Genomic DNA, 26359 nt, shown 5'->3' with positions numbered 1-26359 from the left:
GTCTCGCTTAAGCAAAAAATATATAACATTTATTAATTGTATTGTAGATAGTCAAGATAATAAGAAGAAAACGAAATCATAAAAGACATTAATCGATTTTTTTTAATATCAAAATCCATATTACCAAATCTTAATGTTCTTTCAAGAACTATAAGCTACTTATAATGATTCTGATGATGATTTTATTGATAAAGTTCTCCTAGTTACATTCAGTTAAAGTTTAACGTAATGTATCTAACATATTTTAATTATTATTATAATTTTCTTTGTGTGTAAACGTTAACGTTTTCCCAATTTTGGAAATCAATTATCGAAATAACAATAATTGTTCCTGTAATGACAAATTTTAATTGAATTCTTTATCGATTGCTCGCATTCTTTTGGAGGACACTTCTGTCACGTGTTCTGTTTTATTCATTAATAATATAGATAGTGTATTACGTTAAGTATCAATAGGATTAAGTCAAAATTGCAGCTTAAAACGAAGCTGGTAGACATTGTTGACAGAATGATATCGATCGTTTTTCTGTTTATCCGGTCCAATTAAGAACAGACCGAGCAAACAATCCAGATCGGTAGTATTCTTAATGAGATCAATCGATCTTGTAAGGAGCGATGACAATACAGTAGAACCTACTCCAAACAATTTAAATAAGCGTGCACCTTCTAGACGATCGTCCTCGAATCCATAAAAGTACGTTCGCCCGATATTGATAGTTATAAAAAAAATTTTTACTGTTATATACATAAATGCAGGAATTATTGATTTAATTTTTCATCATTATTTTATTACCTTTTCTAAAACAAAAAAAGAATATTCTATCTATTTCTTATTGTAACAATGCTGCAATGCAGTACGTCGACGCGTTGTATATAGTCGGTAAGTCAATATCTTAACTTTAAAACTATAAATTTATATTAGATAATAGTTTAATTATAATAATAAATCTATAAAATTCCAGAAATATTATAGAAACAGGACGAAAAATATATATATATTGATTTCTTATCGTCACGTGTAGTTAAAAATTAAACATAAAAAAATAAGGGCTAAAATGAAGAAAATTTTTAAATAATAATTTTTAATTTTAGTTAATAGAAAAAATTTTAATAAATTTTGAAATGAATATAATGTATATTTTACTTAAAATATAGATAAAAATGTATTTAAATAGCATTATTAAGGTATTTATGAAGGTGTATATAAGGAAAGAAATCTTACCTCCACCTCCTTCCGAGGTAAGCTAACTTTCACACATGCACACACACACACACACACACAATCCTAACCTGATCAGGAGACGGAGCCGTTCAAAGAGAGGCGTTGTTGACGACGAAACGTTTCCATAGTTACGACATGTGAGCACTGGCTTCGAGTATACTTAACCACCAAAGGGTCGACTTGCCAAAATCTCGCACTATTGTCTAGCCAATAAAACAAAGAACGTGCACTGTGCAGTCGTATATCCGATTATCTGCATATGATGCCTAGCATTATATCTGCAACGTTCGCTCTTCTAACGTTGTAATTTGTGAGGTTTCCAAAATTAAAGAAATGAAAGTCGTAAATTATTATATATTTCATTTTATAATTGTATTTTTTTTCAAAAATTAATTATTTAAAGGCAATAATCTTTCATTTTTCTGTGTATTTATTTCAAATATTTGTGCATAAATTCACTGTATTTTTTATATTTTATAAATTCTCGGTATCAGTATTTTCAGTTAGTATTATTTTTTACATAAATTATTATTATTATTATTATTTTAATCTAACGTTTTCGTGTTCTTCTGTCTGAAGTTGAAACTATGAAATATTATTATTTTAATGGAAAATCGATCCAAAGCTAAATTGAACAGTATAATAAATTATATTCTAACAATCGTATAATTTAAAATAGGAAAAATTTAATATTTTTTTTAATATTAAAATTGTTATAAAATGTAGGTTTAAATACTTTAAATTGCATTTTATATTCTTTGTATTTCTTTACAGTTGAGTTTTATAGTAATTTATTTTTAATTTATTATTTATTATATATTTGTATTATTTTCATAATAATAATTATTAATTTTTCCCACTTTAACATACATTCTTTTTACTTTAGTAGTGTTTTACTTAGCAACAGTTGTTAATCATTTAATATTTAAATGCATAAAATATTTAAAATATTTACGTGCTGACAAATTTTATCTTTTTATTAAGGATAAAATATATTTTTCCAATAATTCTGGAGTTCAATTTTCCAATCTTATACACAGAAAATTATGTTCCAGACAGATTTTTTTTTTTTTTTTTGTTAAATGGAATTTTTTGAACACATTTGGCTAAATAATTAATAAGGATCTTATATATCACGTCGTCATAAACGGGACTAAAATTATAAAAAGTTAGTCACTTAATAATTTAAGAGATAAGATATGTGTAAAATAGAAAAGCTCGCATTTATCAGCCCATTATAGTAGAATAAATCTATTTTTTTAAATTAAATTACACGAATCATGAGCTAAATTTTAGTACGAAAAAATTTTGGTAATCCCCCTTTCAGTTCATAAAATAGAATTATTTTCATTGATTGCACGAACTAAACAATTTTTTTTTTTTTTTCCTTACTTCGCTTCGTTAAATATTCATTGTTTATTTAGTAAAAACCAAGTGAATAATCTAATGTAAACTATTATAAAAGTTCTCCTTTTATATCAAAATTCGATAATTGAAGCCAAATTGTTCGTAGAACCATCGTAAAACGGAACAAAGCTTGAATGTAGATCAATATTAAAGTTTCAAACTACCTTTATATAATTTTATATCGATAGATTTATTATTTTTAAGTTAATGTTAGTTAATTATGCCTAAAAATTGATAATTTACAGATTTTTTAATGAATTGGTTACAATGTATTTATTCTTTTTTTTTTATATATGCTCTATTTTTCAGATTAATAAGCTTGCTCCAATTGTAAAAGATTGATGATCATGTACAAATTTTTATGTTAGTTAAATATTTTAATTCTTGTAAAGAATAATTTGTCAATTTTGTATATTTTCATTGGCATTAGAATGGAAATTTTATTGAAAATGTACAAAATTTTTAAATTCATTTATATGTGAGACTTAAAAATTGTTAATGGGAGATTCGTGTTTTAATAATTTTTAATAAAATTTAACTAAAATTTAAATTAGTTTTATTAAAAAGAAAAAAAGCAAAAAAATGTCAAATTCAAATAGTTAAAAAATACGCTTTAAATTAGATTGATCTAAAGATGTTTTTAAAAACATTTGGTTAGAAAAATCTGTCGACCATCTTGTGAATTTAAAAATTTATAAAAGAATTCCACGCTGTCGTTAGGGTAAAAGAAGAAAAATTAAATTTATCTTCTGAATTTTTCATTGGCAAAAATTTTTAAAAAATATAGCCTATATATTTAATATAAATTTATTTATTTATTATGTATATCATATATATTATACAAAATAAAAAATAAATATTAATTATAATAATATATCATATTCATCTTTATAAACTGCATGTATTCCTAATCTCTTTCAACATTTTTTCGATATTTAATGTACCAGACTGTACCATTCAGAATGGAAATAAAAGTATCTGATATCGTGTTTTGTTGTTAGCCTTGTGTGCAATCATATTGTTGTAGCAACAAATTTCTTACTTTTATAATTTGATACACACCATCAAAAATTTATTAAATATCATTTATCATTATCGTTTGCAAAGTAAAGATGTAATCTTGAATTTTTTTATATATGCAGAAATCAATATTATGTTTCTTTGTATAAAAATCTAGTATAACAATTTAAAATTGTAGAAAATTTCTGAAATAAAGAGCCATGGAATTGAGCCAATTTGCAGTCAGCCTTTGAAGAGATGAAAATTTTTGTTAACAAATAAATAACATGTTAATGTAAAGAAAATCAAAGGCTGTTTGGCCCCCAATGAGATCCGAATTCTCATCCTTCACTAACATATAATTAAAGAGTCAAATTTCGAGATCAAACACATTTTTTAACAGACATGTGTTTTACAATGGAATTTACACTTTAAATGTTATTACAGTTACAATTATCATCATTTAGACTCAGAGCAAAAGCTTATTTATTAGGATAAACAATTTTTTAATATTTATTCTGTATATATTAATGGCAAATATGTATGACAAGATGTTTGAGTTTTTCTATTTATTATTTTTCTGGATTTTTTCTATATTATTTCTAATAAGACAACAGTTGAATAAGTAAAAACATCATAGATGTTTTTACTTATTCAACTGTTGTCTTATTAGAAATCTTGAATTTTGATAAATATAATAATATAATATAATATAATATAATATAATAAATAAAAGAATTCTTAGAATTTTAAGTCTGAAAGATTCAGAAACACTAAAAGATATCCTGAGATAAATATGTAAAAGTTTAAAAAATAATGATAAATTTAATATAATTATTAAAATAATAAACACAACACCGACACTTAACAATTATACAGTATAATGCTAGCATGCAAATGACAATCGTTCAGGATATATTTACGACAATTAAATGATGATCATAGTAAATATAATTTGCATATGAATAAGAATAAATTTAATATAATTACATTAAATATGGAATCGTGAATATAATATACTAGAAAGACTATAAGAAGCGAAAAACGGAGACTTAAAAACTAAAATCAAGGAAAGATTTTTTTTCCTTTAGCCAAAACGGAGTAATAAAATTTTATTCTTAGAGTTTTTAATAAATTTGAATATATTTATGGGTTAATTTATCAAGTAAAAGATGTGAAAATAAAAAACCCAGATAATTCGTCTAAAATGTTATAGATCTACTGTCGTCTTTTAACAGTATAAAGTGAAAACATGATGGATTCTTATAAAAATATCTCTGAATAATTACTATTATATAGAAAAACTTTTTTATCATTATACAGTATATTTTTAATATTTACATGTCAGAGTATGGGATCGTCCATAAATTAGGTAATGTTATTTTTATACTTTTCAACTGCCCTCCCATCTCTTGTAACACTCCTTAAGATTATCGCACGTAATCACTCCTAAAATTGCATATTCTCGATTAATCCCCATAAATGTACTAAGGAATAATAATAATGTAATAGGAACGTTCAGTACCCCATGCCGTACTGAACGTTACATTGTTTTATTAATTACATATTTAACTGAGGTTCTACATTACGTAATATTTTTGTAAACACTTGTAACCTCGTAACGATTAGAGGAGAGTAGGGTAATACCGTCACCCTCAGTAACCACTTCGCTATGTGCATCAGAAATCTGGTAACACTCCCAGTAGGTAGCGGTTACGATTGCAAACATGTGCAGTTGAATTACGTTACGCTGTCTTTCCATGTGCTGTCAGGATGTTCATTTTTGAATGCTGTTGCTAATACGATGTAATTTTTACTTATCCGAAAAATCGAGATAACAATTTCTTTTGTTTTTATCATTACTTTCCTTATGAAACTACGCTTCTTAATGAATAAGCTGACGTAACACACTTCTTCGCGTGTTCTGTTTTCAAATCTTTAAAATTCTTTGCGATATTACTCCAGCGTAATATCGCAAAGAATATGGGATTACCCCAGCGTAATATATATATTTTTCGAAGTTATGAAAATTTTATTCTAAAGATTCCAATTTTAAAATTTCGAGAAATTAGCGATTTTTAAAAATTTAAAATTTGAACATTTTTAAAATAAATATAATCGAACTTAATTGTTCTTGCTCGACTATTTATAAAAAAAAAAAAAAAAAAAAAAAAAAAAAAAAAAAAAAAAATACTGCAGAATTCAAATTATCTCGGTTTCAGAAACACGTAGTAATAGTTAATAATGTAAAGTTTTAATACATTTTCAACATTTAAATTGAAACTATTATTGTAAAGATCGTAAAAATAAACTTACTTCTTTTGTTAATTGCTAATTTCACAAATAATAATAATAATAATCTATAGTAAAACTTCGATTATCCGACGTTGGTGCCGCAAGTTTGACGAATAAACGGAAAAATGGTTAATGGAAATTTTAAAAAGAATTATTTATAAAACATCAAAGATACTCATAATGTATACTATGTGTATTAGCTAGGTAGATACATAAAATAAAACAATTGTCATAAAACATATTTTCAAACATATTTAGGATTAATGTTTTAAAATAATCAGTAATTTGTTTTCGTTTCAGTGCATTGTGGCCTTTACAGGGACAATATTAAAAATTTTACTCTTTGGAAAACGTAGAACTTTGTTAACTTCGCTCCTTCATGCATTTCGAACTATTTTCGATAAATTCTAATAGCTTTATTTCTACATTACATTATTGCCAATTAAGATTTTTTATTTGTTGTCAACTTCTTCAAATTTCTCGTTTAGCAGCGGTTGTTATTGTGTGACTGATAGATAAACAATAGAGTTATATATAATGGACTATTTAATATAAAATTTAAAAAATATATAAATATCAATTAAAATCAGTTTATAATTGTAAGAATAATACGTTGTAAGATGATACTTCATAAGAAAAGCCAAATAAAATTTTTTTTTGTGTGTCCTTATTTCAAATATGATTCTGTATTTCAAAATAATTCATTATAATTTATTATTTTCTATAGCGAGATGTCGTAAATTCTAGTTTTCTTCCGAAACGTAATTTATTTACATTGAAAAAGAAAATATATAACCGCTCCAAACATTTGGTGTCTTCTTTGTCTTATCTATATTTGATTAGATTATGTAACCAGTGGCTTAACTAGAATGGTAGGTGGGGCGCGTGTTACAGGCGCCATTTTGATGTATTTAAAAAGTAAAAGGCTGAAAAATGCCGAAAAAATTTTATTTTCACGATATTTTGATGCCATTTTCTTTAAAGTAAAAACATATTTTTTCAGAAATTTAGTGGAATTCAGCCAAAATTTTGAAGACAATCGGTTTCGAGAAGTGCCAATTTTTATATGCCCTGAACTCTATTAATCATAATTACGCCTGTGCGTCGTAATGGAATATCAAAAATCTGTAATGTCTGAAAAGACTTAAATCGTTTACAATATAAAATGAAAACAAGAACAGCAAAATGCTTCTTGATTCCGCTTCATAATTGCTTAAAAAATCGTACTTAGTTCGGATCCCCGTGACACATTTTTCAATCAAAAAATTTTTCCGATTAATTACAGTTTTATTGCATTAAATAATTGTAAAAATTAGCATTAAAGTATTATTAATGTTTTAAAAAATAATAATTAATCATATTTTTCATGACGGAAGTATTAAATACACTCATTGATTAAGAACAAAAAGTTTCGCATCAAGACGCTGGAATCAAAAGTGACTTTATTAGTGAGAACGCAATGACGATAGTAATTTGTGACTACTGTACAATAACATAACAAAAATACAAAATCCTGTAATACAATGGTGTAATTAATAACCTTTAATACCGTGTACGACTCTTCTTGCGTGGACGTGCAGCAATACAGTCGGAATGGAGGCATACAGGCACAGTATGCTATTCTGGGATAGATTTGCCTACAGATGTTGCACCACATCCCTCACACTTGTGTAGATGGCCGAAGATAGTGTTCCATTTGTTCTTATAAATGTTTCGATAAGCGACAAATCTGGAGACCGAACAGGCTAAGGAGTTGTGGCAACATGATGGAGACATACCTGGAAAACCCAAGCTGTATTCAGCATTAGCTTGCTGGTAAATGGCTGTTTGCAGCCTACAATATAAGGCAACACATGAAGACAGGATTTCTTGAATCAGTGCCATTAGATTCAGAAAATCCTGTGCCGTTAGATTTAGGAAATCCTGAGTCTTCATGACACTACTAGTCTTCATGACAAAAGACACTACTAATGGTCTTTTGTACCACTACTAGTGGTGATAGACTGTCATATGAGATAGTTATCCAGACCAGCACGCCAACAATGGAGCAGTGTGCCATTCAACTGTATCAGTAATCCTCCTCACTGTAACATTGTGATCTTCTGTACGCTTCCCCCAAAAAACTGCAATTCGTCGCTAAAGTCGATTTGCTGCCATGTTTCCATGTCATGAAACCATTAACGATCTTGGTAATTTAGATCTTGGTTTGCTAATGGCAGGACTCATAGAGATCGTTGTGCATACAAATTTATCTCTGCTTATTGTCTGCCAATATACGAGAGAGTGTTCTGAAAAGAACTTCAATCTCTCTTAATTTTCTATAAAATTTTAAAATTGCACTTTCTGAGATTTCAAAAAACTGTTTTAAAGCAACGTCAAAAAGTTGTTAATTATGAAACATTATAGAAAATTAAGAGAGATGGACGAAATAGAATTGAATGAAAGAGTGAAAATAGTCAAGCAGTCAAAAAATATATATAACGTGGGGAGAGGTTATAAGATTGGTAAATTTTAACAAGCAAAACAATAATTCAAAATTGATATTTTGGAGAAAGACAGAGTGTATGTGCAAAATTAGCACATAAACATGAAGATTTAATGAAGGAGAAAAGTAATTTAGTGTAAATATAATGAATTGAGATCCGGTAGCAAGAAAATACAAGTTATCTGATAAAGTGGATGAATGGTACCGTCGATATCCAGATTATTATAGACAAATTTAATCGTTATATCTTCTGTAAAGAGTAAAGAAGAAAATTGGAACACATACCTATTTCTGTTCATTATGGTCTCGTTACATCTAGAAATAATATTTGGATTAAATCAATAACGACTTTATGTTAAAAATATTTATTTCAATTCGAATAAATGGTCCACTCAATAGATATAATTAAGATGGTTGAAAGTTTTAGAGAAATTTTATGACCTATGAAAAACAATAAAAAAAGCTTTGGCTGTGACGATAAAGAAATTCTTTATGGTATAGCAATAGATCTTTATGATTTGTGAAATCACGAAAATAGATAAAATCTGAAAAATAGTTTAGAATAGGTGTTAAATCATTAGTAACAAACAACTAAATGGAAAGAACTCTGATGTCGAGAATTGAGATTAGATATGAAACACATCTATTTGGAAAGAGAACTGAGAAGAAAACCGAATAATTTATGAGAGAAGAGAAATAGAATTGGAAACTGAAAAATATCGAAGAGAGAAATAGGAAGAATTTTATTCGTAGAGAATAAAAAAAAGGAAAGGAAGTTATAAACGGAAGAATAGAACCAAATATGATACAACGATAGAAACAGTCTCTTTCATTATAGGGAACAGAGTTAACCATTTTTTAAAGTAATAGTTAAAAGTAAATATTCAGAATGATATATGCATTAACTATTTTAACGGCAAAAGTGAAATATGTAAGCAGAGTTTAAAATCTGCTACTCATTATCACCCCTCCCAATAACTCCACATCTCCGATCGTCAAGAATTCGGAGAACTGAGGAGTCACGAAGGGAAAGGAATAGCTTGGTCAGAGGATAGAGAAGAGAAAGGTCTGTTTCCCTTTCACACTGGACATACGTGGAACGGACGTAAAATTCATCTGTGCTCGTGATCACCTTTCTTTTTAGTTCAATTATTGTATTCTTAACATTTGTAATATTACAAAATACCAATAGTGAGTTTAAGAAAAAGTACTTTAAATGACAGTGTGGATCGTCTACTTATTTTTAATGAAAGGCATAATCAAGTGAATACTCTTATTCGAATTCTGACAAAAAAAAAAAAAAAAAAAAAAAAAAAGAAGAAGAACAGGTTTCTTTTTTATTGCATAAATCAATAAAAATCACAATATTCATTTCACTATATATTATTTTTTATACTTCGATTTTTTACGTTTAATATTGAAGACTTGTGTGCAAAAACAGTATTAGGTTAAAGAGGAAATGATTATACTTTTGTCTTATTGTTAGGAAATACTAACATAATTAATTTTCATGTTATATTTTAAAACAATGATTCTCAATCTATTTTAACAGGTGGAATCCTAAAAAACATATAGAACCTATATACTGAGGAACATCAAGTACCTCTACTTGTTCTTGTCCCATCTCAATCAAAGTTAAGCCACAATTTTATGAATAAATAGACTTATATATATACATATATATCATATATATTCAAAATTACATTATTAGATGTGAAAAACCAAACCAAAAATAAGATGAAATGCTAACAATTATATACCGTTTAAAAAAACTGAAATGAAGCAGCGATGACTGGTTCAAGCCTTATAAGGGGTCGCATGATTAATGTTTATATCATACATACAAATTTAGGGCCACTATCATTTTCGTCTCGTAGGACCTCTTACATTCCTTCACGAAACTACAAAATTTTGCGAAATCCAGTTTGTTTTACAATAATTGATCTAAGTTCTCTAATAATTAATCACAAAATTTCTTTTTCGTGGAGGCCTTTCTCTATGCCTTGTATAATATGCAGTCAAACCTCGTTATAGCACTCTAGCTATATCCTTGTAAAGCTCCAGTCAGTATATGTGAACGGATCTTTTTCATAAATATTAAATACAGAACCCTTTATTATTTGTGAATTGATAAACGTATGATTTTGTTCGAAACGACTTATCATCAAGGCATGTGATTTCCAAACTCGAATGCAAACTGGCCTGAAGACATCATTATTCGATTAACTACTATATTACTCGACAATTGAAGTTTCGTGCTTTCTCCCGCTCGTTTTTGACAGTATCCAGCCGCTATTCCTTTTGAGTATATTAATCCACTGAAACACGCACAAACTACAGTGATTCCCTCTCTGAAACTCTTCTCGGATCTATCATATCTCCTGCTAGTAAATGATTTTGTTACCATTTTCACGAAAAATGAATCGAGATTTTATAATCACCCTGTATTTTAAATTAAATTATTTGAATGAATTTATAAGTGAATTGATTCGAAATATTCTATTGACAAATCCACTAGTATCATTTCGTATGTATTCCTAGCAATTTGCATCATTTTTGAATGTGTCAAATGATGTTAATTGATATTTTTTTTTAATTTTGTATCAAAATATGTATAATTTGATATCCATAAAGGATTGTCATGTTTTTATTAAAGTTATTCGTTACTTTAACATTATCGTATAGAAAAGTTAAAAAATTAATTTTTTGATGATTACAGTATTTAAAATCAAAAGAATAATTCGGTTATTCAGGGTTGACACCTTTGGAAACTGGCTTCGCCAGGCGATATGATGACGGGGAAAGGTAAATGAGAAGAATGAAATTTAAATTTTCATCAATTAACTTAATGAACAACTAATCTGGTACTTAAATTAAACATTTTCGCGGATTTTAATTAGTACAGTAGAGAGTCGTTAATCGGAACCCCGGTAAGCGGAATCGCCGGTAATCGGAACGATTTTCAGTCGGACTGTGTCGTGCTGAATCGAACGTTTTTGATACTAGATTTACTTCTAAAGTATAATTTTCATGTTTTTATATTCTTCAATATATTTATTTTGTTTGTACAAAATGCAGAAATAATTTTTAACGATACGATAGCCTCGATTATTATTATAAAAATTTTCGTTAGGCTTAAAATCGACGAAAATTCGACACGAAGCGACACGCAACGGAGAAAAATTTGAACATCGGACAGGTTAATATATTTTTTCGTACATAATCGGTAATCGGAACAAATCACTAATCTGAACAACCCCACTCCCCAATTGATTCCGATTAACGACTCTCTACTGTAATTTAAAATGAACAAACAATAAAATCGCATTTAATTTGTCATTTTGAAGATTTTTTTCGAGCGCCTTATAAATCGTATTTAGTAATCGATTTAATAGCACTCAATATTTTATTATTCGTTTCTACGATTTCATAAAACATACTACATTTAAAGTTCAAATTTATTCTTGTGCTTAATTCCGCTTTGATCATTTCACATCATATTAAAGATGCGTTCGGCAAATGCATCGCAGCACGGAATAGAGAAAACTTTTTGAATGAATTTTTAAAAAATTGGAGCATTCACTTTATAGAAAAAGGTTGACCATTATTTAGCAATTGGTGTTCTTTATGATGTTCGGCAAATGGTGCAACGAGCCGAACGAATATCATCATTACGAGTTAACCAATTTTTTAAATCATTCATTTAAGTTTTGTTAAATGTACAATTGCGTGAACGTGTTTTTTCCCCTAGAAGAAAAATCAGACAAATGTTTAGACTGTCTCATCTTGAAAAATCAATTTTTAAAACTCAAAACGGCAGTCAACTTAGCGCGAATAAGTAGTAAGAATCGCGTTTGAAAACTTAACGTACTACAACACCATCATCTGTGAATCACAACAAAAACTTTCATAATTATAACGATAATGTCATCTTATCATTATAAGAAGATTTATTGAATATTAAAAATAATTTTAAATAATAGGCCTACTTTTTAATAAAAATATAATTTTGTTTACATTTTAAATTGTTTTGCCGACCTCCGGTCTTGATTTAAAATTGCCGGTCCAGTCGGCCCAATGCCGTTGGATGGCAACTCTAATAAGATTAGTGAGGTTGAGGCCGAAGTTTCAAACGCGAAAACGTGTACGTCGGACGTTCAGCGCCGCTTTCCTGTAAACCTAGAAGTTTGAAAATGGCGTTTGGAATGTCGAGCACGATACCACTGACTTTCCAAACAACGTTGTCAAACTTCTAGGCTTACAAGAAAGCGGCGCTGAACGTCCGACGTACACGTTTTCGCGTTTGAAACTTCGGCCTCAACCTCGCTAATATTAAGTAAACGTTGTTTATAAAAATTTATATTTTTAAGCTTACGAATTAAATAAAATTTAGTACTTTTAAAATTTATTATTAAGTTTTCGAAACATTTAATTATTGATCATTTTCTAAAGATAATCGTGAAACAGTATCCATATGTTCGTCGATGCTTTAGATTACATCTTAGCATTTATAGATCACGTGATCCAACAGCCATGGTACAGTACATCTGCAGGAAACGGCCGTGAATCAAAATAGTCAAAACTAGCAAAAATCGCCACTATACGAAGGCTGATTTTTTTTATCTGAAAATGTACGAAAGTCCAAATTTAGTGTAAGAAAGGCGAATTATTATGTAAAGAAATAAAAGAATGTCTCTATCTACAATATATTTAGTCAAATATGCATCGGAATTCGACAAAGATATTAAGATGATGGCGCCATCTGTTGAAAGAAAAATAATAACGTACAGTACACTAGAATAAATTTTAATTCAACAAATTGAAAGCGAATTTTTCATCTCATTGATATACGGATTAATGCTCTTCAGATTTGATCAGCCGATCCTTTTCGAATGCTCAATCGAATGAATTATTCAATCGATTCACGAAATGCAACGAATTTTATCGTTAATATCAAAAGTTCCTTGTGTTAAGCAGAACATTTCATCTAAAATGTAAAAGTTATGTAAAATTACATGAAATAATTATTATAAAAATTATTGAAAACAAATTAATTGCATAATTAGAGATTTCTGAATATATAAAAAGAATTATCAGAATTATTTATGCATTTATTTGAATAGTCCTAATTTGTCTCTTGAAATTTATCGTTATTTTTACTAAAATGTTTTGTTGAATTAATTAGAATTAGAATTATTATACAATTTTGTATCCAATCGAACTTATATTAACTAATAAACATTATTACTTATTTAATTTTAACTCAATAATAAATTATTTTATGCATCTTCACATAATACTTAAAATTTATATATAACAATCTCTATACTCATTTAATTAGAATGTTTCACCGTTCATTATCTATGTTGGATATTGAAAAATTCTAATTAAATGAATGTAGAAATTGTTTTAAAATTATATTATTACTATTACAAATATAATTTTTTTTGCATAATTTTGGCAAAACTCAATGATTTCTAAGTCATAAATAAAGAAATAATTTACTGATTTTTATTTATTTATTTATGTTTTAATTAATAAACTACGTAATGTTACGATATTTTCATATTAATTTTATTTCAAAACAATTTCATTTCAATTAGAACATGTTCAATATGTGTAATTCAGTAATGTATTGGTACCGTACTGTACTGTAAATTTCACATGAGATCCATCACCGAGTCAAGTTATCCATGATCGAAATTTATATAATTTGAAATTTATGTCAATTTTTTCTCGTGTTAGATTAATACAGAAAGCTCAATGAACACTTGGCTTAAAGAAACGAGTTCATATAAAAATTATAAAATTATTTTTAATGCTAAAAATATTTGTTAAAATTGATCACAGTATATTAAAGAACTGGTTTACATAGATTTTTATAGATTCAAGATATGTTGCTTATCAATGAACATGCAAAATTAACTATTTCAGGTTAATATTATATTAACTGGTGTTAACCTGACTTTGAGAACGATTTAATCATAGTATTTCACGGTCTACTAATCAAAGTTTAGTAAAACATAAATGAACTTACAAATTTCTATTCATTTGCTAGGAAAACAAACAGGTTATAACAATTTACAATTAATTAGGGGATTTATTTTTGAAATACCCTTTATGATCTAGAATTCCTTCGATAAATATCAACGTGTATGTATATTAAATTTTGAACTAAAACGAAACCTGTTATTGGATAACAAACCACCAATAAAATGACAGACCAACACCTGCGAATTGCTGATGCACATCGCCAGTTTTTCGGTAGCATTTCTGAGTTAGTGTGGACGATCCAACCGCAGTCAGAGATGAGCGATGTCTTTGACCTCAACAGGTAGTTTTCGAGTTGCCCCGGCAAGTTATGTATTTGTTGTTTGCACTTTGTAAGATGTAGACAGATTACTGTAACACTCGAAAGTCTAAATCCGTGTTGAATAAACGCGCTTATATTCCTCGTACAGATATCCTCAAGGGGAATACCTCAGTCCAGGTAAGTAGGCAGACACTACATCCAAGGTCAATTTGGTGAACATGGATACTTACTCAATTATGTTTTACTAAAATATTCGTAATTTTATTTAATTTTTAAGCAAATTTTGAGATTTAAATATTGTTAAAACTTATCTTTAAAAATTCCCTTATATGATGGTAACTTTATATTAAAAGCATCAAAATTATTAAGAGCTCATTGATACAGTTAATTATATATTATATAGAAATTACAATATATAAATTTCACGTTAAATTAATTCAAGAAACCGTTATATTTAAAAACAGAATATATACATTTATATATAAAATGATATTTTCTTGTTAATACGCCATTTATATTTGTGAATTAAATATAACATGGGAAGTAGTTTTTAAATATTTTAATTGTAGATAAATTCCGCAAATATCATATATTATTTTTTAATTAATAACCTTCGAAATATTTGAAATTTCGAAATAGAAATCATCGATATAATAACAGAATAAACAGGATATTCAGGTTTTATCATCATCAAACAGAATTCATTTAATCTCAGCCTAAGTTTTATATAGGTCGAGGAATTTTAATTGGAAACCATTTACTTTAACAAAAATCTTTTAATGGATTTTGTTAGAACAAAAGTCTTACTGTACATCTAAGCAGGATATTTCATTTACTGAAAGAACAATGTTCATTCTGTTCGCTGCCATCGTTGAAATTGAGAAACAGACATAGAAAAGTTTACAATTAGAATAAATATTGCAGAGATTTTCCTTACCACAACGTGACTAATTTCTAAAAATACGATCAAAATTGCGATTTTTAAGCATTTCCCTTATAATTATTAAATATTTTCAACTTTTCCTTGTAAGTTCTAAGTTATAGAAAGTTTGAATAGTGAAGAAGGAATCCAAAATTTGAATGGTGTGCTTGAAAATCTTGATGTAGCCTATAAATATAGAATTAAGTTTGTATTAATATAACTTTCATATTTCTAAAATATAAAATAAGAATTATGAAAATATAAATAATACAAAATGAAGAGATATTAAACAATTGTTCTGTATTCATTTCATAGCTTGATATATGTTAGATAGCATAAGATAGGCCTAATATTAAGGTTTTTGAGGCTGTATTGCATAATGTTTGAGTGTGTAAAATTTATGTTTATTCACCGAGGAAGCTGCTAATGACATCTCTTCCACATTTATTATGTGATATTTATGTTATTGCTTCAGCTCATGAGTAAGTAAATATCTTTTTAGATCCATTAATGATCGATTTAATAGCATAGCATATTTAATGAAGTTAATTGGATCCATTAACAAACTCCTACATTAATAACTTGTTATATAGAAAAAATAACTACGATTTTAAAAGAAGATATAAACTTTTCGTTGATGCATGACTGAAACAATGTAATATAATTAATGGAAGCCATTTATATAAATTATATTAAATTTAAAAATGAGTTTTTTTTAATATGATTATATAGTTTTAAAATACTTGAAGTTTTTGAAGTTCTTAGAAGGTTGTAACTTGTTGAATTGGGGAACTGCATCAGGTTATTCTCGTTTCGCAGGGTCAGCGCTACTTTAAGGTCTGCTTGGGGCTTGAATTTCATTATTGTTAACTTAAAATATTGTATATTATCGATACATTTTTACAAAGGTTTCTGGGACTTAATTTTGGATAAACGCCTTTTAAAACAATGCATTTCTTATCGGATTCGTGTCGCTCCTTATATTTGTTCGATCAGGCACAAAATTATAATTATTTTACACCATGTTATAGGCTATAACAAATGATTCAAAACCATATCGCGGGTCATTGCAGGTGTGAAAAGAAGAATGATATCTACAAATGCGATTGTCTTCATGGTCTATTGAATGGATCACAATTCGTAAAGATATTTACAGTTTATATTTTTATTTTTTGCTTTTACAGCGATTCAAAATTATAATTTTGCGATGAAATCCGACTAAAAATACTTTAGATGACAATTTTTTTGAATTACCATTCTTCATTTTTTTTTCTTCGAGGAGCATTTAAAATAATACAAGGCGATCTAAATGCACCACATTTAATTGTTTTCTTTGAATTTTGAGGCCCTAAAACCTGTCGGTCCTATCCTCTATGCCGAGATCTGGTTTTTAGTCATTTAGATGCTATATAAATCCGCCCCTTTCTAAACTTCTCAAACTTTTAGAATTTAATTGCTTTGTAGTATGTTCTCATATCCTGTTACAAAATAACTTTCTTATATTAATCTTCTATTTTTGTATATTTCTTTATTAGCTAGAAATGAATCGCATTCATTATAAATATAAAAATTTCAAAAGCTTTCGATGTCAGTTTGTTCAGGAGCAATTGTAATATTGAAAATAGAAACTGTCCTTTATTATTGCTTATCTTTCATTGTTTATATTATGATTATATAAGATAATCTATCAAGCTGAAAAGGTAGACGGAAATTCAACTTCTGTCAAAGTGATAAATTGCTAGTTGACTAAGTTTTCACACCTCATGTTGAGATTAACCGGATATTCGGAACAAAAATTAATTACTACCTTATTTAAAGCGTAACCTGCCAAATCACAAATACAAAATCTTACAATTTCCTGAATACTTTAATACAGCTCATAGATTTCTTTTTTATATGGATTAAATTAGGCCATTCTTCTAGATAAATGCACTAAAATATTCTTCATTCAAACTATTAATACAAAAAAAAGGGGGATAAAACAATTTATTTTTATTTAAATACTGCATATTAAATAAATATGTCATTTATAATTATATCCTGTCGTATAAGTCCTATATTTATAAACTTTTTTTTTATCTAATTAGAGATCAAAGTATTGATTATAATTAGAACAATTTTATATACGAGTATATTCAGTTATCATGGAAGTGAAGAAAAAAAATATATAATCAAATTTATGCGTTTAGCCAGTAGGCTATAACGTGACCTACTGTAGGTAGATGGGTTCTATAGTATGTCAATGGCAAGGTCAGAAACACATAGAAATACGGTCACAGATTTGATAGATCAAACTTATGTTTAATTAACCCGGGTCAATAACACTCGAAGATTTTAGAATTGAATGCAGATTTTATTAATTAAGATGATTACATCAAATTATACTTACCTGATTACATTTTTGAAAGTATAGAGATTTATCTTATTCATTAAAATTGAAGACAAACATCCCTATTGTTTTGCATACCAGTTTAACTGTAGTGAAATAATTATTCATGCCTACTATTAATAACTGTTTCGTAATTTTATGAAGGTCGTAAATGAAGAATACTTATACAATGACATTGTTTATCTTTCGACAATATTGTCTATTGTTAATGAAAAAATCTGTGTTAATGAAATTAGGTAACGAGTTTTCTTTTTGTTGAGGTTGTTTAAAGAAATAACTTTTAAAAATGGCAATAATTTCTTTCTCTGAAATCAGTTATAATTATTCATCTTTATACGAGAAGTAATTAAAAAATAATTAAATTGTAATGTCTTTAAATTAAATTGAAGGTGATGTAATGAAAGGGCTGAGCCTCATCCTTGAAATGAAGGAAGTTTTCTCTTATGTATAGGTTATGAAATGCAATTTAAACGTCTTAAAACGTGAGAGATGTGTAATTTTGTATGAAATAGTTGTGAAATAAATAAGAGCTATTTAAATTATGCAACGCGTAGATCATAAAAGGAAGGGTGATTCAATGCACTACAACGCTCCACCTGAATAATTTATACAGACATACAAAAAGGCAGAATAAAATGTTTTTTTATTCTGTGAGCTAGATATATAAATAGAAAAAGTTTTTCAATTTATCATTAAGTAATCTTTTGAAAGCATTTACCTATGGGTTATTTTTTATTTCATCGAGGAATTCTTTATTGTGGCATGTTAAAAAGTCGCTCGACTTTCTTTTTATCGCTCTAAATCACCGCAACAACTTAAGGATGGGTGGAAGAGAAACTGCAATTTCGTAACAACAGACTACATGGTTGGTCAACGATCTATGAACTTTTATACCTTTTTTTTCTATTCTGAAGATTTTAAATAAGCTAATCTTAGCAGGAAAGCTAAATTCGTTTATTTGTATCTTCGTTTATATAGATTATATCATATTAATACCTTCTTTATATATAAATTTTTTAATATTTACGGTAAAAATAGAAGGTATGAACGTATTTCTATTACAGTTTAGAACTATTTTTAGTTAGGCCACAAAATTTATAATTTATTAGATCTTTTGTTTTTAAATCACACAATAAATTAATTAAATATTTAGTAAAAATCGGAAGTAAAATCATAATAATTATTATTGTTTTTTAATCATTTTCAGAATAATTCTGAAAAAATAAAAGCGTGCTTATAAATTAATTAAATTATTTAAATTATTAGATACCAGCAGATGTAAATTTAATAAATTTCTATTGTTTAATCGAGTATAAAAAATATTATTTCATAATTAAAACTCAAATTTATAACTGTTATAGCATAATAAATAAAAGAATTTCAAAAATTTATATATTATATACCTTGAGTATTTTAAATCAGTTATTAAATATTACATAATTATCACGAATGAGCTTTTTTAAATTATATATGAGAATCAAAAGGAATTTCCATAAAAATTTCCTTTGATGTTTATCCATTGCTAACTTCTTGTTTCCGCATTTATATATTTTAATTTATTTAATTTTAAATCTATTTTTAACTATTAAAGAGCATTAGAAATTATCAACGAAACGTAAAATGTCGTTTAATTCAAATTCTAATCCTCCTTCAAACTTAAAATTTACAATTGTTTAAAAATGCTACTCGTAAGCAATCTTACTTAACAAGATAATTACAGTAAATGTTACTTTATTAGTATTATTAAAATGCTTTGTTCACGATTGTATAGTAGATAATCACTCTCTCATTCTTATTAAGTAGATGTATTTAAGCAACGGGATCAAATTAGAAAAATTTAAAAGGAGATAATATAATTTAATATGTATCATTTATGATGACTTTTATAAAAATTATAATGTCCTTTAATAGCTTTAAAATAATATCAGGAAGTAATGCATCATCAGTTGTCCGGAATCGATGTAAAATTCTTCGTAACTGCAATATTCTAACTTCATCTTCATGACGAGAACCGGTTCGACTCGTCTTATTAACTCGACCTTGCTACATTTTGCGTGAGAATTATGCATTATGGGATGTCTACACCGAATAGAAATTATAAGATTAACTATTGAGAAAAAACTTAAATGAAATTTTATCCATTTTATGCAAATGACGTCTCGCTCATTTCTACTTTTTTATTTTTCTTTTTCTTTTATAGAGATGAAAGGTATTTTGGACGTTTCGCTTTTCAAATGGATGCTGCTGATATGTTTTTTGACTCTGACATCGTGCAGAAAACAGTGTGGAGATATATTTGGAAGGCTTATGAATCTTCCGTGTTTCTGTGATCAAGATTTACGAAACGGAACTATCGTCGATTGCGATAGAGTTTCGTTTGCTGGCAATTTCCCGGTTCTTCCTCATCGTTACAGAATCCATGGATATCGTCAAAGACACGCCGGAATACAAACTTTAGAAACATTATTATTTACGGCTAGTGCTATACCTCTGGAAACTGTGGATTTCTCTCATAATCTTCTACGAAGATTGACAGAAAGAATGTTTGATGGTGTACAAAACACCTTAGAAGAAATATATCTTGGTCACAATAAGTTAGGTGATCAGCTCAATCCAATATTTTCAACCAGTGAACTTCGACAATTAAGAAATCTTAAAATTTTAGATTTATCCTCTAATCAGTTAAAATCTATCGATTCCCGAGTTTTTGAAGGACTAATTAGTTTGGAGGTGAGATTTCAGTGTTTTTAACTAATTGAATTATATTTTTTAGATTAAATTTCTTTTTTAAAAAATTATTAGATTAAGAATAGTTCTTTCTTAATCTAATTTTAAACGTAATGGCACTTCATGAAATTTGCCATCAACGTTGTCATTTAATGACATAAAACAAGAAATACATAATATTTATGCTGTTTATATGCAATATTGTTTTACTAAACATATATTTTTAAACATTACTACATAATAAATGAAAGAATTTAAGACAAATTCTAAAATCTAAAGAGTTTATTAGGGCTATGGGTACAATCACGTGTCTTGGGGCCTAGAATGTTTCCAAAGTCTGCTACCCCTTCTGATACGACGCTTTAGGTTTATTACATGTCTTTTTTTTTCTTCCTTTATGTACTTGAAATCATATAAATTGATTTTTCTAAACTTTTATTAGCACTTCATACATCCTTCATACTACTAATAATATTCGTAGTATAATATCAGGCTGCTATACTTCAATTAACTGAACTTCCCATACAATCCCCAATTTCACTAAATTCATAGAATAATTACTACTAGATTCAAGTTAGAGGTATTAAATAATAAAAAAAGGACTCGGGTCCCTCTACAATAGCGTAGCGAGGGGGGTGCAAGGGGGTGTATTATGCACCGGGCGCCACTCTCAGAGGGGCGCCCAAATGGTCTCCAAGACAAACTATATGTGTTTCTGGAGGGGGAAGAGGAGCGCCAATAAAGTGTCGGGCGCCAGTTATGTTCGCTACGCCGCTGTCCCTCTACAGACCCGAGCTTTCCTCTTTTTCAGGCCCTGCTGTTTATGACTTTTTTAGATTTTAGAAAGTGTACTTACCTTTTGCTAGAAAATATGAATCATTTTTATTGCTAACAAATGGTTTCATTTATTAGATATTGAATTTGGAGCTGAACGATTTGAGTGTTGTTCCTACAGAAAGTTTAAAAGACTTAATATCGCTTAAATCTCTTCTATTACAAGAAAACGATTTAACAGAATTATCAAGATCATCTTTTCCCAAGCTTCAATCTCTAACGACATTAAATTTGACAGGAAATCAAATTTCGTCTCTTCAAGATGGGACGTTCTTCAATTTAACGTATTTAAAAGTATTATTATTGAGAAAAAACAAGCTTCGTCGGATAACTGAAGACGTATTTACAGGATTAAGAGCAATAGAAGTGTTGGAATTGTCAAATAATTTCTTCCATACTGTACCTATAACTTCTCTCGAAAAAATTCCAACTTTAAAAGAGCTTTATCTTCATTCCAACAAAATAAAATCGTTAGATGGAATATCTTTAACAGTCTTAAAAGATTTAGAAATTTTAAATTTAAGCAGAAATAGGATTTTTATATTTCCAAGCAATTTTTTCACCGGTGTCAGTAAATTGAAATCTTTAATCATCGATTTGAATAACATATACAATCCAAATAATAAAACGTTTCGTGGATTAGAAAATCTAAATGAACTTTCTATGCAACACAACTCTTTCTTGAATTTTCCATCTCTTACAACTTTTACGAATCTTCGTAAGTTAAATGTAAATTATAACAGAATCAAAGCCCTTCCGAAAAATGTTTTGATGTCCGTTAATCAATTAGATGAATTATCATTATCATATAATCTTATAACTGAAATTCCGGATGGAACTTTTCAGAATTTTATCAATTTACGTGTGCTCAACTTGCGTGGAAACAATCTTCCACAACTATCTAGTGATAAACTGAGAATATCCAGCAGCACTCTAGAGCATCTGGATCTAGGAAATAACGATATATCCCGAGTTACCAGACTGGATTTTCCTCGAATGGTATCTTTAAATTTAGATAACAACAAATTATCGACACTTTCACCAGATAGTTTCGATCAAATGACAAACTTAAAGCATTTAAATCTAAGCAGAAATAGACTAGAACGGTTATTTCCTGACTCATTTATCAAAATTCATGGACTGTTAAATTTAGATTTGAGTCATAATTTGTTAACTTACATTCCATCTCAAGCATTTTTAAATGTAACCGTTTTTAGATTGAATAACAATAGATTAAAAGAACTTAGAGAAAGTTATTTTAAGAATATGCATTCCTTAAAGTTTCTATATCTTGGATATAATGGATTAACTGAGATAGAAAAAGCTACTTTCGATACTTTGCCTGCTTTAAAATATTTAGATTTGAGTAATAATGAATTAACTTCGTTTAGAGCTGAAATATTTAATAAAGTAGATAATTTAGAAGAGTTAAATCTTAGTAATAATTATATTACTTATCTATATCCAAACTCTTTTCGACTCCACCCTCAACTAAAGAGCGTCAATCTTGATTCTAACAGGTTATCCTTCTTGCCAACAGAAATATTATCTTCATTAAATAGTCTAGAACATGTAATATTAAGTCGAAATTTGTTAAAATCGCTACAAGCTTTTGATTTTTCCAATTTACCGAATCTTAGGACAGTTGAACTTCAAGAAAACGAGATAAGTAAAATAGATGAAAAAGCATTTCAAAATTCAAGCCAACTTCACTGGATTTATCTTCGAGATAATTTCATTACTTCACTTTCACCGGCAACTTTTAAAGGAATTTACAGGCTGAATCTCGATTTAAGTGGAAACAATTTGAATTCTCTTCCTAACGACCTCTTCAATAGGCAATCTGTATTCAAATTAGAAAGTATTAACCTTGCTCGAAACGATTTTCGGGAATTTCCGACAACTGCATTAAAAAAACAATACTCGTATCTAGAAAAAGCGAATATTTCTCTTAACAAAATTTCAAATCTTCCGTCTAATTCTGATGTATTAGTTAACGTAAAAGAGCTGGATTTATCTGATAATCCTCTTTCTAATGAAGCTTATCAAGTTATATTTGGTGAGCCTAAAAGTGTTCGAAAGTTGTACGTAAGGAACGTTGGAATAAAAAGTTTACCGACGATAGAAAGCCCATTTTTAAAAGAACTGGATTTATCGGGTAACGAATTGAAGAGCATCGAAGATGTAATATTCCAGAAAACAAGCTCGTTGACTTCGCTAAATCTATCTAGGAATAAAATTCCTAACATTAGGGTTAATTTAAACAACGTTTGGTTGAAATTACCTCGTCTGTCTGAATTAATTTTATCGAGTAATCCTTTAGTATATATTTCCAGAAGCGATTTTTCTAATTTAAAAAATGTTAAAGTGCTACGCTTGGATAATCTCACAGAAATTACTCAATTCGATTGCGAAGGACTTCGTGGATTGACAAAATTACGTGAACTGTGGATATTTGGTTATCCGTCGTTGCATAATATCGACATCAAATATTGTTTAGCCGATATCATTGGAGTGGAACGATTGAAAGTGGAAATCAAAGATCCACAACTTCAGGATCAATTGCATTCAATTTTTTCTCCTCGCTTGAAAGAGTTGGCAATTACGGGAAAAGAACTGATGTCACTTTCGAGTAGTTCACTTGCAGGAATTAATAGTCCCGAAATAACGATATCTTTACCCGACAATGGAATTGCTTCGTTATCTTCTAATGTTTTTAGACCTCTTCCACTTATGTCTAAGATTATATTCGACCTTTCCAAGAGCCAACTAAGAACGATAACTCCGGATATTTTGACTGCAATTTTAAATAAACAAGTAGACATAACCATGTTAGGTATAGAGAATAACCCCATATCGTGCGATTGTCATCTCGTTCCTTTATGGAAGTATTTGCGAGAAAAGACACTTCCATATAAATTTTTATGCTTCAGTCCACCACATTTACGTAGTCGACGCGTAAAGAGTCTGAAAGAGAACGACTTAGTGTGTACAGAAGACAGTACCACTGTACTTCCGAGCACAAAATCTCAGAAACCGATAATACAGACAACGTTGTCCTACGAAGTGCTATACGAACAGACGACATCTCGTAGACCCGCAATGTCCGTTCCACCTAGTGCAATTAACAAGACTACATTAACCAAGGTTGATACCATGATCATCGGAATAATTGCCGGAGTGGTTGCCTTTGTATGTATCTTGATTATCATTATCTGTATCATTCGACTGAGACGAGCACGCCCTCACTATACAGCCGGTCCATTAGCAGGACCTTTGGCTCTTAGAGCACAAGGAAAATGCACCTGTCTTAAACCTCCACCGACCACCTGCACTTGTTACCCACCATTTCCGCTTGCCATTACCTATCCGAGAATGAATCAACAGACGTTGCCCGCTCCTACTAAACTTCTTCCTCTTCCTGCACCACCAATCGGTTCGGGAAGACAAAGACCTCGAAAAAGTCCATCTTATTACGTTACTTATCCCGAAAGCGATAATGAAAACAGATGAATCGATGCATCTATATAATTAAAATTCTAAATGTTCCTTGAGACCAGTAATTCTGGTTTTAACGAATTCTACAGCTAGAGATATCGACAAGTTTTTTTCACCTTAAGATGAAGTCAATTTATGATTAAAGCCAAGTAAGAGATGCAGATTGTAATTTTTACTGATGAAAAATAAGGGAAATTGACTAAAATCAAGCATTAAATTGCCATAATTTTTGAGATTCTGATTTTTACACCATTACGGGTATTATATGTAATTCGTGTTTGTTCTCTCGTGATACGTTTCGCCGTTGTAATCTGTAATATTACCGATTACAAACATGTAAATAAGGTTTACATAGCTTAGAAATTTATAAAATGAACTGTGTAATTTCAAACGTTACGGAAAAAATTTCATCTTAAAAATCAAATTTTGAATTTGATTTTTAGTAAATTTTTTCCAGTTTCAATTCTCTAAATGCAATTGGGAATGTTTAAAATTAATTGAAAAGTTATATTTTTATAAATATACATTTTTGTAATTACTAAAATAATTAATTAGGAATATTTTAATTGATTGTAAAAATATTTTTGTATGAGTAGATATAAATAAAATAAGTTTTTTATATACTTAGTTTATAATTATTTTTTGTGCTAAAAATCACAATAATAGTTATTTATTGGCAAAAAGTGATTTTATGAAAAGGTAAACTACAATTTAAAAATTAAAAGTAAATAAATAATACTTAATGATTAACTTTTAAACAAATGATAGAAATAGTAAAATATTTTCTATTACAATAAAATTCTTCGATAGAAAAATATTGATAAATTTTAACTGGTTTGGTTTGATGGAATCGGCATTGCAACATATGGGTGATCTGTCAAGTGGGCGAAGAAAGTCCTTCAAGAACCACTCTGAAGGACGTTTTTATATAAAATATGAGAAATTGGTCCCTATTTAGATGTTATACACGAAAAAAATCCGGAAAATTCTACACAGCCAGCTCATTGATCGAGCGTGAACTCGCGATCAACTAATAGTTTTAGCCATTCGACCACTGGTAGGCACTCTTTCACGAGGAAAAAAAAAAAAAATACAATATAATACAGATCTTTATGAAAATAATTCTGTTCTATGCTTTTTTTAATCAAAAATCTGCACGTCGTTATTATTAAAACTGCAAAGAATATTTACTTTTATAAATTATAAAATTAAACTTGGAAACTTAAAATAGTTGGATTATCCGATTTAAATTAAAATTCTATAATGTT

The 26359-nt window shown here is 28.5% G+C and overlaps 2 protein-coding genes across 5 annotated transcripts in view; one reads left to right on the top strand and one right to left on the bottom strand.

The window, feature by feature from the left end:
• Positions 1-1473, bottom strand: part of LOC136978791 (glutamate-gated chloride channel-like) — a 30612-nt gene extending 29139 nt beyond the window's left edge. The window contains exon 1 of one of the 2 annotated variants that reach the window (XM_067274618.1): positions 1291-1473. The gene's annotated coding sequence lies outside the window, so the exon portion shown is untranslated. Of the gene's footprint in view, positions 1-1222 lie in introns of both variants that reach the window. The other variant, XM_067274614.1, reaches the window with a different exon arrangement.
• A 13206-nt stretch (positions 1474-14679) lies between these two features.
• LOC136978769 (chaoptin-like) lies at positions 14680-25570 on the top strand. Of its 3 annotated transcripts, none has more exons than XM_067274610.1 (3): positions 14680-14898; positions 20233-20762; positions 21672-25570. In XM_067274610.1, the coding sequence occupies exons 2-3, from the start codon at positions 20235-20237 to the stop codon at positions 25104-25106; spliced, it is 3963 nt and encodes a 1320-aa protein (XP_067130711.1). In that variant the 5' UTR covers positions 14680-14898; positions 20233-20234; the 3' UTR covers positions 25107-25570. The 3 variants fall into 3 exon arrangements, with proteins under 3 accessions (XP_067130711.1, XP_067130700.1, XP_067130709.1); XM_067274599.1 differs by having other exon boundaries at positions 14683-14742; XM_067274608.1 differs by lacking the exon at positions 14680-14898 and adding an exon at positions 18252-18268.
• The last annotated feature ends 789 nt before the right edge of the window (positions 25571-26359 follow it).

Source organism: Centruroides vittatus, unplaced genomic scaffold (genome assembly GCF_030686945.1).
Source record: "Centruroides vittatus isolate TY-2023 unplaced genomic scaffold, ASM3068694v2 contig_1154, whole genome shotgun sequence".
Lineage (NCBI taxonomy): Eukaryota > Metazoa > Arthropoda > Arachnida > Scorpiones > Buthidae > Centruroides > Centruroides vittatus.
This window is presented reverse-complemented; position numbering and strand designations above follow the sequence as displayed.

Excerpts from the sequence above, each read along its gene's own strand:
- LOC136978769 (XM_067274599.1), top strand. Across the intron at positions 20,763-21,671 it reads AAGGACTAATTAGTTTGGAG|ATATTGAATTTGGAGCTGAA; the intron begins GTGAGATTTCAG and ends TTCATTTATTAG.